The sequence below is a fragment of the Canis lupus genome, chromosome 16 (assembly GCF_048164855.1).
Source record: "Canis lupus baileyi chromosome 16, mCanLup2.hap1, whole genome shotgun sequence".
Classification (NCBI taxonomy): domain Eukaryota; kingdom Metazoa; phylum Chordata; class Mammalia; order Carnivora; family Canidae; genus Canis; species Canis lupus.
In genome coordinates, this window is record NC_132853.1 from 20,454,725 (window position 1) to 20,470,465 (window position 15,741).

General features: G+C 54.0%; 1 protein-coding gene across 6 annotated transcripts in view; it reads left to right on the top strand.

Moving 5' to 3' along the window:
- Nucleotides 1-181: 181 nt before the first annotated feature.
- The window catches only part of RHBDL3 (rhomboid like 3), a 46,778-nt gene continuing 31,218 nt past the window's right edge, over nucleotides 182-15,741 (top strand). The window contains exons 1-2 of one of the 6 annotated variants that reach the window (XM_072779446.1): nucleotides 182-304; nucleotides 1,899-1,922. In XM_072779446.1, the coding sequence (XP_072635547.1) occupies nucleotides 194-304; nucleotides 1,899-1,922 (135 nt within the window). In that variant the 5' untranslated portion in view covers nucleotides 182-193. Of the gene's footprint in view, nucleotides 305-724; nucleotides 1,135-1,898; nucleotides 1,923-2,569; nucleotides 2,668-15,392; nucleotides 15,666-15,741 lie in introns of those variants that run through there. The other 5 variants (XR_012008626.1, XM_072779445.1, XM_072779447.1 and 2 more) reach the window with 5 other exon arrangements.

The window sequence follows — 15,741 nt, forward strand, 5'->3', positions numbered from 1 at the left end:
GGGCCATGGGGGCGGGCGCGGGCGCGGGCGCGGGCGGCTGGGCTGGCGCGGAGGCGGAGGCGGAGGCGGAGGCGGAGGCGGCGCGGCGCGCTCAGAGCCCCCGGAGCGGCGCGGCCGGCGCGGCGCGAAGTTAGCCCGGCGCCCGGGACGAGCCCCGCAGCCGCCCGCCCGCCCGCCCCGAGCTCGCGCCGGCATGGGCGAGCACCCCAGCCCGGGCCCCGCGGTGGCCGCCTGCGCCGAGGCGGAGCGCATCGAGGAGCTGGAGCCCGAGGCCGAGGAGCGGCCGCCCGCGGCGCCGGAGGACGTGAGTGCCCCTTCCCCGGCCCGGGCAAACTTTCTGGGGGCCCGGAGGGGGAGCTGCCCCCGTCTCGCCCCCGCGGGGCCACTTGGAGGTTTCAAGGTGACGCGGGAGCGCCCCGGATTGGCCGGGTCTCCGCGGGCGGGAGGGGGCGGAGGGACCGGTGTCCCCAGACGCGCGCCACCCCCGCTCGGGCTCGGGCTCGGGCTCGGGCTCGGGCTCCGGCTCCGGCTCCGGCTCGGGCTCCGGCTCCGGCTCGGGCGCGGGCTCGGCGGCTTCCCCGCGGGACGCAGCCGGCCGCTGCGCAGGGGACCGGTCGGCCGCGGAGCCCTCTCCCCGCGGCTGGTGCAGTGCCCGGGACACGGCGTTTTCCCGCAGAGGCGGCCGCGTCGCAGCAGGGACTCCGCTCCCCTCCCCTCCCCTCCCCTCCCACTCGCGACCTGCGGGCCCCCGGGGCCCGGGGAAGCAGCGAGCGCCGCAGAGTCCGCGGACCTGGCCGCGCCGGCCGGTCTGGCCACCGCCTTGCTCCCCTCCGAATTAGCAACCTCCCGGCACCTGCCCCGGCGCGACACGGATTGAAATGCCCGCCGGCCCCAGTCCCCGGACCCGGCCGGAGGACGGAGCGTGCCGGGAGCGGTGTTGCTTCCAGAAAAGAGCCCGGGAGTCCCAGACCGGGTCTAGCGCCAGCGACGGTCCGCGGGGCGAGGATGGGGAGGGGCTGCCCCAGAGGGCTTCCCTGCCATCTGCCGCGGGAGTCTCCTTCCCTCTGGCCGGGGGAGCCCTGGGAGCTGCAATTGCTTCAGCTACTCGCTCCTGAGGTTAACCTGCAAACAGAGGTGACAGACTGGAGACTCTCTGCCCTGCCGTAGCCCTCCCTCTGCCAGGGTAGGGAAATGGAGTGAAGCCAGGACCCTAAGCCACAGCGAATGAGCCTCAGGGGAGCTTCACCTCTTCCCTCCCCTTGGGCTGCCTGGGTTAAACCCCTCACCTGCTTCTGGCCCCAAGCCCCAGTACCCCCCCTCTCATACATTGGGCACTTAGACCCAGCCTTGGAAGAGGCCGGTTAGATTTCGGGGCATTCCGGAGACCCCTCCTCCCAAACTGCAGGCAAAGGTTAGTGTTTATTCAGGGCTGAGTTGTCCAGAGTAGGGGTCTCTGGCCCCCCGCGAGCTGAGGCTACTGCAGCAGGGGGTGCGCTCCCCGGTGTGGGAGTAGACATGGACACAAGCTTTAGACAGAACTTATTAGAGGCCCTTGGACAGAGTGGGACGCCTTTATTTAGTAATTGTTGAGAATCCCCCTCCTTCAGCTTATTCCTCCTCCCGCCTGTCTCCAAGAGAGGGACAACCTCCCCCCCCCCACCTCAGTTCCCTCTCTTTGCTTAGTGCAGCCTCATTTGGGGAGCTCTTCCCAGGTTTCCCCTGGTGTCTTGAGGGTTCCTGAGTCTGGGGAGCAGATGGGAGGCTATGCCAGAAATATCAGGGGGCTAGAGAGACCTTGGTGATAAGTGTGTGTTTCTCTCTCCCTCTGTCTCTCTCTCTCTCTCTCTCTCTCTCTCTCTCCTCTTCCTTTTCTTCTGCATGGCCTCCCTCTCTACCAGCACTGGAAAGTCCTGTTTGATCAGGTACGTGAGCAGTTAAATCCCCCCACTTCCTTCCAGCCCTCCCCACAATCAGTCTCCCTGCCTGCGTGGGCTTCCCTAGCTCCGCACTCCTGAGACGGTGACGTTGGGGGGAGGCGTGGCTTAGTGCATCTGTGAAACTGATCGACAGGGCTCTCCACGGCTCTCCAGGTTCCAGGAGTAGGCGGTGGGCTCCCCTGAGAGATCCTTCCCTGCCTCCTCCTCCCAACTCGGCCTCACCAGAGCTGGGTTTATACCACGTAGAAATTGCACAATAGGTATTGGAAGCCTGGGACATTCCCCGTATGCCTGGGGAGACCGCAGCCCGGACTGGGGAGGTGGGGGAAGGGCTTAGGTTAACATCCCGTCTCCTTCTTTACCTCCACCTTCAAAGATCCCTGGCCACCACTGAAGTCAAACCTCTGCTGTCCTTGGAGGGTGACTCACAGTTTGAGCTCTTTTGAAAGCTGACTCTAACTTTGCGGCAGGGGTGAGAGAGTTCTGTGAAATAGTGTGTGATTGTTTGCAACGCCTGGAGTCTAGATGTGCGGAATGGTGTTGGGAATGCCAACTTTGGAATCTGTTGCTGGACATTCGACCTTCAGCAAGGAAACGGTTTCTTTGTTGCTGAGTACCGGTGCTAAGCGCTTATGTACATTCCCCTCTCCATTCCATCACATGCAGAGGAGAGGAGGCCAGGGATGTCCCAGCACAGGGGAAGTGGCGAGTGCTGTGGTCCTGCAGTGATGTAAGCATGATTGTGCCATGAAGTATGTGCAACTTTAAGAGCCCTGCTGGGTTGGAGGAGAAGAAGCTGAGGAAGTAGCTTGGACCAGACCTTATCCTATTGTAGGCAGTGGGGTGCTGGCAAAAAAAAACAAAAAACAAAAAAAACCTGACAGCTTGGGCTTCAGACAAATTTAGTGTGAGGAACCTACCAAAGGCTGGTGCCCAGGTGGTCCTGAAAGCTGAGAAGTCATGGCAGGCCAGAGGCGGGGCTTGGGGGGTGTCATCCACCTTAGCGGGAGTTTTGGCTGTGGTTTGGGGAACATCCACCGGCTCCTGTCCCAGTGGGGTGGCGCATCCCTCCCTCTGCTCCCACGGGACACCCACTCTCCCTCCAGTTCCTAAGAGCACAGCAGCTGCTGGCCTGCTGCCCTGAGGCAGGAGGGGCCGTCTGCTGCCACCGTACCGCGACCAGCAGGCTGCCAGCCCTTCACACCTCCTGCCAGATTTAGAATCAGAACCTAGAACAAAGTGTATCGCTTCTTTTCCCTCTGTGTCTTTCTCATTTGATTAATTTTCTGTGTGTGTTTACATTTGAAAAGGAACTATTTGGGTGAATGGAGGAAAACTTTTAGTATGAAGAATTTGGAGCAGAGAGGGGAGAGAACATGTAGCAACTAATATTCTCTGGTGGTCTGGGAAATCCATTTTCTGTGTTCCCCACATCCCACAGGGAGGTCCCTAGTGTCACAGAGAGCATCTCCCTGCTTCTAGAAGGGCCCACCCAGAAACCACGCCAGACAGACAAAATAAATTCTAGGAAAGAAACTACCAAAGTACTCCAGGCAAACCATTTTTTCTCACAGTGAGTTCAGCCTTATGTCTATTCCCCATCTGTCATGTGACATTAGAAGCCCATTTGTGGGGGCGCATGGGTGGCCCAGTTGGTTAAGTGTCTGACTCTTGGTTTTGGTTCAGGTCATGATCTTGAGGTCATGGGATCCAGCCCCACATCAGGCTCCATGCTCAGTGAGGAGTCTGCTTGTCCCTCTCCCTCTGTTCCTCCACCTACTTGCATGCACTCTCTCTAAAATAATAAATAAATAAATATTATTTTATTTTTTAAATTTTAAAAAATATTATTTATTTATTTATTCATGAGAGACATAGAAAGAGAGAGAGAGAGAGAGAAAGAGAGAGAGGCAGAGACACAGGCAAAGGGAGAAGCAGGTTCCACGCAGGGAGCCTGATGTGGGACTCGATCCCGGGTCTCCAGGATCAGGCCCTGGGCTGAAGGTGGTACTAAACTGCTGAGCCACCTGGGTTGCCATATATGTGTGTGTGTGTGTATATATATATATATATATATATATATATATATATATATATACTTTTTTTTTTTTTTTTAAGGAAGAAGCAGCCCATTTTTGTCACCTTCCTTTCTATGGGTGATTTGTGTTTAAGGAGAGCTGAGCTGCTCCTGAGCGGGGCTTGAGCTCTGGCAGAGATCCAGTGCCTCTGTGTTCCTTGCCCCTACTTCGTGAAGCTGCCCCTGGACCATTCCCCAGTATGCCAACTGGAGAGTAGGTATGAAGCTTCACCAAGGAGCGTGCAACTTCAGGATCCAAGGTTATTCAGAACTTGGAAGGGTTTTCCCCTTGCCTCTTCCTGTGGGCCTGCTTAAAGATAGGACTTGGGGATTGGGGAACTTGGTGCATTTAGGACTGAATATTTGACTGGGGGTTGAAGTAGCCCCCAACCACCTCATACAGAAATAGACAGCCCTGACCAAACTGTTGTCAGTGGGGTAGGGTTCATGACACCTGTCCGTCCCTGCAAGGTGAGGTGTTCCTCTTTCAGAGGTTGATGGAATGAGAAGCTGGCTCCAGTAGGTCCTCCTTTCTTTCCTTGGTCAAGGGAACAGCAGTGATCACCCAGTTTCAAACTGGAACCTGTTGGAACTTCCCCCCAGGCTTTAGGAATGGCATTGTACCCATTGTTCCCTCTGCTGTCTGGTTCTTTTTTTTTTTTTTTTTTTTTTTTTTTGCTGTCTGGTTCTTCAGCACATAGACTAGCTTTCACCCAGCCCGAAGTTAATTAAACCCCAAGAACTAGGGATGCCTGGATGGCTCAGGGGTTGAGCATCTGCCTTTGGCTCAGGATGTGATCCTGGGATCCAGGATCTAGTCCTACACTGGGCTCCCCTCCAGGACCCTGCTTCTCCCTCTGCCTATGTCTCTGCCTCTCTCTGTGTGTCTCTCATGAATAAATAAATAAAATCGTAAAAAAGACAAAAACCCAAGAACTAGAAGTCATGACCTTAGCCTGTTGGTCTGATGTGGTCACCCCTCAACTAAATAGTCAGGATGCCTTTTGTGGGAGTTGGAAGTGGAGAAAACGGGTGACCCCAGTCCTGTGGAGGTTTACCTCCCTCCCCCTTCCCTCTTGTGGGAATTTGTCTGTCCTGCTCAAGCAGGAGAGTAGCATGCCATCCATCCTCACCCCACCCTGGACTTCTTCCCCATGGATCTCAGAAGTTGTAGCAGGCAGGAAACCTGCACGTCATCACTTCAACCCCCAGACATTCCATATGCTTTGTTTCCTATTTCCACTTCTGCTTGAGGGAATTATCTTTTCATATGCTTGGGATCTTAATGGTTTTCCTAAGTATTAGATTTTAAAGTTACCTAAATATGAGTCTGTTGTCATAGTGTACTATCATGGTACAAAATGTCTTACTTTTCGACAGTGAATCTGCTGAGCTTTTCCTTCATGATTCCTTCTTTTGCTTTGGACTCAAGACAGGCTTCAACCCTCTTTATTTTAAAAAAATTTTTTAAATGTTATTTACTTATTTATTTACTTAAACAATTTCTACTCCCCACGTTGGGCTCAAACTCACGACCCTTAGACCAAGAGTCTCACACTCTTCCGACTGAGCCAGCCAGGTGCCCCAGTCTTCATCCCTTTTTAGATCTTACAAATAATGCACTTCTATTTCCTACCAGTTTTTCTGTGATTGAAGAAGTCATCTGGCCCTTTACTCCATCCAGACATTTTTCCTATCCAGTTATGCCAACACTTATTAAGAAACACTTACTTTAATGTGTTTGGAAAGTTTTATCACTTGGTAAATTTTTATACGTGGTTCTGTTTATTTCTCATCTATTGCCCTGATATTTGTAATTTTGCACAAGTAATGTGCCCTTTGGTCCTGGCTTTATGCTGTTCCACAGGCTCTTCTTTTTCAGGTTATGCTTTGATAGTCTCACTCTTTGTCCCTTCCTGACCCCAGGGAGGTGCCCTCAGGGATCAATTCTAAATGTGCTACAACCAGCACACAGAGCAACTTAGCCTGCTGGGTACAGGACCCTGGATTTGGAGTCAGAGAGACCTGGCTTCGAACCTTGCTGACTTTGTGACTGAGGCCAAGTACATTAGCTCTCAGCCTCAGTTTCCTCATTTGTAAAACAAGGATGGTAATCTTGAACTCCAGGGTCAACTGTGGGAATGAAACTGAAGTGGAGACTCTTTACAATGTCTGATACCGAGTGGACATTTGACAGCTGTCTCTTAACTGGCAATCAGAATTTGCTGGAAGAAGCATAGGGCTGCTTCTGAGATCCAGACCCCCACAGGGAAGGCAGTGGCCTCTCTAAACTGGCTCCTTCCCAATCCAGGCTCCTGGAAAGACAGCCACTTCTGAGCCCAGAGGATTTTCCTGTTTGCTTTCCCCAAGTGTCTCCCCTGATGGTCCCCTTCTCTCGAGCCTGGGGTCTTCCCTGAAGCCCCCTGAAGAAGCCAGCTTGATAGGGTTGACCCTGAAGCCCAGTTCATTTGCAGTTCTCCTGCAAGCTGGCTTAAGTTGCAGGAGCTGAAAAAAAAAAAGGTTCAGATGGGGCCACTGAATGGATTAGCGAGAGGTCACAGAGGAAATAACTGTCACAGAGACAGGGCATTGATGGCAGCCCCCCCCCCCCCCCCCCCCCCCCCGCAACACATGATTAGCCAGCAGAAAGAGGTTCCCAGAGAAGGACAAAGCCATGGGTTTGACTGGAGCTCTTGCTTAGGCTCTGTACCTCCAACCCCTTATCAGGTGGCCTCCAGGGCCCTTGAGGCCATGGATGTCCCTTTACCACAAAGCCAGCTTTCTTATTCTGATCCTGCCCCAGTGACCCTGGCAGTCATGCTGAATGAACCCTTTTATCCCTGACCACTCCCAGAAATACATTTGATGGCAGTTGAGCAATGAGGTCAAGGGATCTGAGATTGTATGTTGGTTGCCACACGACAGGCACACATGTGTTCAAGCAGATGACGCGTCAGACTGGCCCCGCCTGTGTTATTTTGGGTTCAAATGTCTTCCCCACAAGCAGGCCCTGACTGTGGGGCTGCCTTGCTCATGCTGGCCACTCTGGGGCTGCTACCACCTCGAAGACCTAATAGGTTAGTAGAAGGTTGGTGGAAGCATCGTACCCAATCTGCTCATTTTGCAAACTCAGAAACAGAGGTGAGTGGCCTTCTGAGATCACTTGGTGCAGTCGTATCAGAGCTGGGACTAGAGCCCGGTTCTGTTCCCCTCTGACCTGTGTTCCCGCCACCAGGCCTTGCAGACTTCCATTTGCTTACTTAGTGCCCTGAGTGACTAGGGCAGCGGAGAGTTCACACATCTGGCTCCAGTCCCAGTTCTACTCTCAGCTGTGTGGCAACAGGCAAGCCTGGTGACCTCTCAAGCTTCTGTTGTCCCATCTGTACGCTGCCTAGAATACCACCCTTCCCTCAGGGTTGGGTGAAGCCCAGGAGCTAGCATGTATGTGCACTTGGCACAGTACATAGTGAGCCTTGGCAGTCGTGTCATGTTACTGGAATTTAAGAGAATTGATGCTGTTTTCAAAAGAACCTCTGATATGTAATAGCTATAAGTGGCCAATCAAAGTGTCCAGGTCCCCAGGCTAGGGTTCCTTCTACCCTATTGAGCTGGCTTCTTCAGGACAGGAGCTGGAAATCCACATTCCTTCTGAACTTTCCATAGGGAAAGAAGAGAAGCTTTGGGACAAAGGCTGCCTGGGATGGGGGTGACGCTCAAGTGTCCCCTCTGCTCACAGGCTGGATGCTTGCATGGCTGAGGGTGAAGGGCCTGGCCATCAGTGACTAGAGCCCAGAGCCAGCTTCCTCTGCCTGGTGGTCCATTTGGCAGTTCCTAGTGGTCTTCTGTGTTACGGAAATGGGCCCATGTGTATCTTGAGTTGTGAACAGCCAGGGGTAGCCACCATCTCTGTCTCAGCAGCTTTTCTGAAGCAAGTTACAGGTTTGAGTCAGTAAATATTTCTTTGAGAGAGCAAATATTGAGTGCCTACTGCATGTACATATGTCCTCATCTCCTTTTGATCTTTCAGAAGCTCTGTGAAGTGAGAAGTACTATCCCCTCTTTACAGAGGAGGAAGCTGAGGCCCAAGAGGGTGGGGCTCGCCCAGAGACACAAAGCAAATGAGGGTCCTCTGCAGAAGGGGTTATCTGTAGTTTGTCCACAAGGCTTCGGGTGGCTTCTGAAACAGGGTGGAGGGCCCCAGGAGGTGAAAGTGTTTGGTGACCCGTTTATGCTACCTGCCTGGCTCCCACTCCCCTGCCTCTTGGATCTCTCAGCCCTCTCTTTTCTGAGGAATGAGGGACCCTTCTGTGGCTTCCAAGAGAAGCAGTAGGAGGAAATGGGTTTAGGCTGAAGGGAGGGATGGGGCAGATGTAAAGCCCCTGACCCTTGCTCCGACCCAACCCCACCCCTCCCTGCCTGTGGCTTCCTCTCTGGGCTGGGATGCCTGCCTTTGTGGCCATGACTCAGCTTTAGTCCTTAGGCCGCTGGGATGGCTCTGCCTGGATGAGTCAGCGCAGGCAGGGCAGTACGTCCGCTTCTGGGGACCCAAGGGACCTGCCTCTGAGTCCCAGCTCCCAGCTGCCCTCTCAGAGTCTCTAAGGCCTTCCTTGGGGGGCTCTGAAAGAGGGCATGCAGGGGCTTCCAAGAGGCTCTCAGGGTGGAAAGAGACAAAGCCTGGAGGAAAGAGCCAGCGCCCACCCCTCATTGCCCTCCTAACCCCAGTTTCCTGCATGGGAGTTGGGGGGAGCTTGAGCGCTCTTCCCCTCCAGCCCAGGTGTTGAGAGAGTTGGGTGGTTTTGGAAACATGCCCATTATCCAGCAACTCAGCCTGGATTCATTCAGGCCAGGATACCTGCTTCTCTGCTAAGGGAAAGGTGTTTTAGCTCCCCAACCAGCCTGCCAACCTCAGAGCCAGATTCAGCTGTTTGACTTATGGGGAGGAGGGATGCTCAGGAGCCCATATGGGGCTTCTGGGAGAAACCTCTTGAGAGGGATGAGCTGCCTCCCCCCTAGACCCCTTCCCTGGCAGCTGAAAGAACAGAAATAATACAGCTGGGAATCCTAGAATCACAGAAGCTTCTCTAGCTGTCAGAGGCCTGGCTTGCCCAAATCCCAGGGGAGCACAAGGGTCCCTTGTGCATCCATGTGGGGTGACCCAAGAACAGGAGGGTCAGAACTCGGGCTTCAGGAACTGGTCTCTCTTCTTCCCAGGGAGGCTTGATGTCTGAAAATCCACTCCAGCCCCAGCCTGAGCAAGCCAGATGGTGCCCCGCTCCACTCACTGGGAGGGCCTCTGGACTAGCTGTTTATCTCTGTGTACCTCAGTTTCCAAATCTGTTAAATGGGATTAATCACACTCACTCTAGATTTGGTGTGAGAATAAAAGAATAAAAAAAGAAAAGGAACATAAGAATAAATATCTTATTAAGATATCTGTGAAAAATCTGTATTTCAGAGTCAGGGGGAGAAGTCAGGGACTGATGTGAGGGGATTTTCTTTATGGGGAGAATTAGCATCCTCATTTGCAAGGAAGGAGAACCAGAGGAGAAAGCTGCTACTCCCATAACCTCACCTCCTGACCTCAGCAGCTGCACGCCTGGACCAAATTTATGGGGCAGTCAATATCCATAATGGGCCAGAGTCCCCTGGTGGGCTCTGCCTGTTGGGTGGGGACAGCTCTGCTGAGGCATAAGCCCCTGAGTAGCCTCGTTAATTCATCTCTGCTCAGAAGCCGGGTAATGATGCAAGGAAAAGCAGATGAGGCTTGGTAACAGTTCCCAAAGTGGGAGGGGCAGCTCCCTGTACTTTCCCCTGCCCCTCGCATGCATGCCATGTGGTCACTTCCCAGGGCTCATTCTGTCTTGGAGGGCAGTGAGAAGACACTGGGGCCAGTGTTCCCTAGATCCAGGTCCCAACCTTCCAGAGTGGAGGGGTCTCCTGGTCTCTACCAGGATGGCATTCCAGGTGCTGCCTTCGGAGTCCTTGCAGGTACCCACACCCTTCACTGACCTCCTGGGCCTCTCTACATCAGGGAGAGGGAGTGGGTTGTCGTGGGAGCAGGAAGGGAATTCGAGTGCTGGGAATAGGGGCCAGACGTGTAATTGTCCTGGAAATGCAGTTTGTCCAATTCACACATACATAATAGATATAAAATAAGTACGTTCCTTTCTTTCCCTTACGCTTCACTGCTGCTGGGTAAACTCTGAAGCCTTGGCCCGGCTCCCTGGCTGGCGGCAGGAGGTGGGGATGGGAACGTGGCGCCGCTGTCCTGGGTGCTGACCAGGCGGATCCTGGCTCCCGCAGGGCTGTTCCCAGAGAGCTCAGCCCAGCCTTCCCTTAGGCCAATCCCTGATTCTTAGGCCTCTCCCTCCCAGGCAGGGCAGCGTCCCGTCCCCCTCAGCCCTTGGGTTGCGGCCTGGGGCCTGCAGACTTCTAACTGCTGGAGGCCTCCAGACACAGCCAGCGGCAGACTTGAGGGCCTTTGCTGCCCAGGAAATGGAGATGAAAGGGTGATTTGGAACCATGAACAGAGGGGCTGGGTGCCACAAATGGAAGAAATGACTCCATGGACTCATGCATTTTTCCCTAAAAGTGTTCTATGGCATGCTGCTGTGGAAAATATGATGCTCAAAGGTCAAATAAGTTTGGGAAATGCCAGGCTGAGCAAAACCAGACGGGTCTCTTTGCTGTGAGAATCTCAGTATGATTTGATGCATCAGGACCTTCCAAAAGAGCTTCCCAAACTTGTGAGACCTTGGAACCCTTATTTTAGACACCATCTTGGGCCTGGTGTCCCACAAAACACACATGGGGAAACTCTGAGCCAGGGGCTATATTTCATATGCAAGACAGAACAAATACAAGGAAGGGCAAGACTAGGGCAGGTTCCCACGGAGGAACCCAGGACTGTTCCCATCTTGACCACTAACTCATGCTGTAACCTCGAGCTAGTTTTTTTGCTCTCTATACCTGTTTCCCTGTCCAGAAAATGAGGTGTGACGCCTCCAGGCACATGGTTGATCCTTGGTAAATATTTGTTAAATGAACAAAGGTAGGATTGGACTGGAGTCTCTCAAACCATTTTTAGCCATTTTGCCCCAATGATAGGAGAGTGCAGGCCCTGGGCCCCTCACCTGGATTTGAATTTGTCTGCACCAACTACTGGCTGTTCAGACGTGATCAACTCAACTCTCCATGCTTCATTTTCCCTTCCTGTCAAATGGAGCTTGTAATAGTGTCGACCTCAAAATTTTGTTGTGAGAGGTAAATGGGGGACCACCTAATTTATCATCCAGATCAGGACCATTTTGAGGGTGAAAGGGGTGCTGGCAATAATCATGCTCAGGCAGGAGATCTCAGGCAAACCAGGACCTGGGGTGAGCTGAGGTTTCAGTGACGGCCTGATACTTAGCAGCCATTCTACGTATTTGTAGCTTCTAACATGTTCAATCGAGTGCTATGCAGAAGGCCAGTCAAACAGCTCCAGGGTGGGGTCTGCTCAGTAACTCCCTCCCATCCTCTCAAGGGCCTCAGAGCCCCTAAAATTCTGCAGAGCGATTTGAGAACCGTAGAGATTCCTTTCAGCTCTCCTGGACCATAAATTCGGATTCTCCAGCCTGCTGTTCCTCTCCCCACTGTCGCTAGGTCCCTCCGACAGCACAGATCTCACCCTCAGAGTGAGTTGCTTCATCCTGATCCCAAATCTCCCATCAGTCCTTTGACCAAGGAGAGAAGGTTGGTTGCCCCCAGGGGCTGTATGGGTTGTAGATTTCTCTCCCCAGCCCCCATTTACATATGGTGTGCTTATATGTACAGGGATGGGGATGGACCCCCTTATGTCACCCTAAGAAGGGAGAGTTCCTACCATGTGATTGAAGAGAAACTGAGGCAGCATGGTTAATGATCTGCCCAAGATGGCACAGCAGCTGGGAGAGCAGGGTACCTGTGGAAACTCTCCCCTCACTCCTTGCCCCAGAGAGGGGAAGAAGGAGCCCTAAGTGTCCACAGTCCAGAATGTGGTGGGTTCTTTTCCCAGGCTGGGTCATGAGGGCATCAGGAAGGGGTCCAGGTCAGGAGATGGGGTATGTGACCGGGTGTGTGTGTAGGGGGGGGCAGGCTGGGGAAAACTGGCTACCTGGAGGATTAAGGGGCCAGAGGGCTGGGTGGTGGTGGGATTAAACGTCCCTGAAGAGCCTCTGGCAGCTCTTTTCATGGCGGTGGCAGGTGGGCGGAGCCGAGGGAGGGTCAGTGCTCCCTCGGGGCCTTTCTCTCCCCCTACCCCCAGCAACCTCCTCTCTAGGCTGAATGTGGCCTTGGCCTGCCCCTGCCTTCCACAGTGCTGGGCCCTATTCAGGAGGCAGCTGCAGGATGCTCCTGACTCCTGGCTCCCTGCTGGGCCCCTGCCTGTGGCCCTTTCACAGCCCGCTGCCCCAACCCCCTACACACACACACACACACACACACACACACACACACCAGCCCTAGTCCCTGCTGCCTCGAACCCATCCAGCCCAGGCCTCACCCTGAGAGCGACCCACTGCTAAAAGTGGATGAATCCAGGGTGTGGGGCGCATGGCATGTGGGGAGCTTTGGGGCCTTCCGCACATTATTAACAAGGAAAATTGCATTTGTAGAGTTGTTTTTCCCCAAGGCTCCAAACCACGGACCCTAGCCCTCATACATGGCCTTTGAAGGAGCCCCAAAGGCAGGAAGTGTGCCCAGGAGGGCCAGCCAGGCCCCCATGATAGGAGTGCTTCCTGCTTCACTTTGAATGAGGTAGGAAGAGTTGGACACTGCGTCCCTGCCGCCCTCGGCCCTGGGGAGCCACTGCCCTGTGTCTGCTCTAACCCGCCACAATCTGAGGGGACGCTGGGCATGCTTGATAGATGAGGCAATTATGCCTTGAGAGGTTTACTCTAAATTATACAAACTAGTTAGTGGCTGGAATGGGATTTTGCCTTGCTCCCTGCAGCCCCCTTTAGAAACCCTCAGTCCTCTTCTGGGGTGAGAGGACCTACCGCTGTCCGCCTTCTGCTTGCTCTCCCTGATTCTTTCTCCCTTTTTTTTTTTTTTTTAAGATTTTATTCATTTATTCATAGAGACACACACAGAGAGAGAGAGAGGCAGAGACACAGGCAGAGGGAGAAGCAGGCTCCATGCAGGAAGCCCGACGCGGGACTCGATCCCGGGTCTCCAGGACCACGCCCTGGACCAAAGGTGGCGCTAAACCGCTGAGCCACCCGGGCTGCCCTCTTTCTCCCTTTGTCTCCCTGTCTCTGCCTCCTGCCTGCCCCTGTGCCCCATGCTCACTGTCTGCCTCTGCTCTTGCCCTCATCTTCCCTGGTGGTGGGGGCAGAAGGTGTCCTCTGTGCAGCCAGCCCTTCCCTGCCTCTCCCTCCCTGCTAGGCACCCTCCTTCATCCCTGAGGCCTCATTATTAGGGTAGTGATGACCCCCATTGTCTGGCTTGTCTGGCCCTGGCATGAAAGGTAGAGTTTTGGCAGAGAAGGGAGACTCGGCCTGTTTCCAGCTCATTCTCTGTAGTCTGGAGCCTGTAATGTGCTTGGGGCAGGACTGGAGGGGGGTGGGGGCTCCTGGAGCCACAGGGCAGCCCCTGTCACTAGGACAACAGCAGGGAGCCCTGGAGGGGGAGGGAGACCCGGGGAGCAGGTGGTTCTTTGTCTGGAGCTGGAACAAGGGAGAGGGGCCCTAGCCTGATCCCAGTCCTCCACCCCGCTGCCCTCCCAAGCCTCTGAGGCAGCCCCTGGGAGGGGATTGGTGTTCTTGCTCTTGAATGAGAGGCCACTGAGCTTTCTCCCTCAGACCATGTCAGGAGAGACTCCATGCTGTGGGCATATCTCTTCCCCCACTGCAGTGCTCATGGGGGGTGGTCATGGGGGAGAGTGGATTTTCCCCAGATTCAGGGTTGCTTCTCCACCTCTACCCCTCACCCCCGTCATAGCCCACCTAGCACAAGGGGCCACGTGAGGCCATGCCAGTGAGTCAGTGGTCTGTGTCAGTCTGCGGGAATACAAGGGGTCCCAAGCACCCAAGGGAGACCTTCGCTGGCTATCATTTCCCTTTCCTGATTCAGCTCTCACGTTTTTTTTAGATTTTATTTATTCATGAGAGAGAGAGAGAGAGGCAGAGACACAGGCAGAGGGAGAAGCAGGCTCCCTGTGGTGAGCCCAATGCAGGACTCCATCCCAGGACCTCGGGATCACGCCCTGAGCCAAAGGCTCAACAGCTGAGCCACCCAGGCGTCCCAAGCTCTCACTTTCCTATCTGAATGATGGGGGGGCGGGGGGGATCAGAACCGCTGCCAAGTGTGCCACTCTTTCCTGCTTTCAAAATCTGTTTAGGGTGGGCCTGTTAGAGCCGTGGAGCTCCCTCCTCTCCCTCCTCTCACTTCTTTGATCCTTGACTTTGGCTCTGGAGCAGCAGAGCAGGCCCCTGGAGGCTGAAGGTCATGAGCTACCAGTGCTAAGCCACCTGGGTGCAGAATGCTTCTTGGCAGGCATGTCACCTAATCTCTCAGCACTCGTTTCCCTGTGCCTCTATTTCCTTATCTGTAATATGGGGATAGTAATAGGACTTGTTTCACGGAGTTGTCGGGGAGTCAAAGAAATTATACACATCAAGTGTTTAGAGAGGCGTTTGGCTCCATGAAAACAGCAAATATTAGATGTTTTTATTTTTTTTAAGATTTTATTTATTTAATCATGAGAGACGCACAGAGAGAGGCAGAGACATAGGCAGAGGGAGAAGTAGGCTCCCTGTGGGGAACCTGATGCGGGACTCGAATCCCAGGACCTGAGCCAAAGGCAGACGCTCAACCACTGAGCCACCCAGGTGCCCAGGTGTTTTTATTCTTAAAGATCTTTGTGGGGCAGGGAGTCTCGGAGTTTCCTGAAATACTCAGTGGTGTAACGTGCTTGACACAAATAGGTGTCATTCTTGGAACCTGGTATTTGGAATTGAGGGTGGGGACACATGCAAATTTTTAAATAGGCCTCTTTAGGAATGTCATCTCCTTCCCTGAGTTCTGGGAAGAATTGAAATAGCCCAAGACTTGTGACTCTTGGCTATTTCTCTTGGGTTGTCTTAGAGGTACTGCACACTGAATCAGCCTTCCTAAAATAGTCTCCATTGACCTTATCTAGGAAAGGGGGAGACATGGATTTGGTCATCTGGGCTCCCCTGTGATGCACACAAGGACATCCACAACGTCTGTTTGCCTTTAAAATCTAAGCCGCCCACTGCAGCGTCTGTAGGCACAGCAACTTTATGTGGGGAAGCAGTTGGTGAACAAGCAGAGCTGTCCACATTAGCGATAGACAGTTCTCATCATGCTGTAGCAGGGTGTGTGCTGGGGGGGGGGGACCCTGGATGGGGCTCGGTGAGGAAGGAGGGGCTGTGGAAGAGGCATTGAAAGGCTGGGGGCTTCTCTGGGAGAGATGGATGAGCTCCTTTCCTACCTGATTCGATGATACTTTCCCTGGAAGATGAGTACCCTTCTGTTCATCCCCACACCCACTATTTATCTGCCCAAGAAATGCTTACTGAGCGCCAGTTATACCAGGCTCCTGCTAAACCCTGAGGTATGCAGTGCCACCAGCGCCTAAGATCCAGCAGCCCAGTGAGGAGGCACAGGTAGGACATTAGAGGGCTGGGCAGGCTGGCAGCCAGAGGTCTGTCCGGTGTGCAGGGAGCAGCCAGAGCAGCCTGT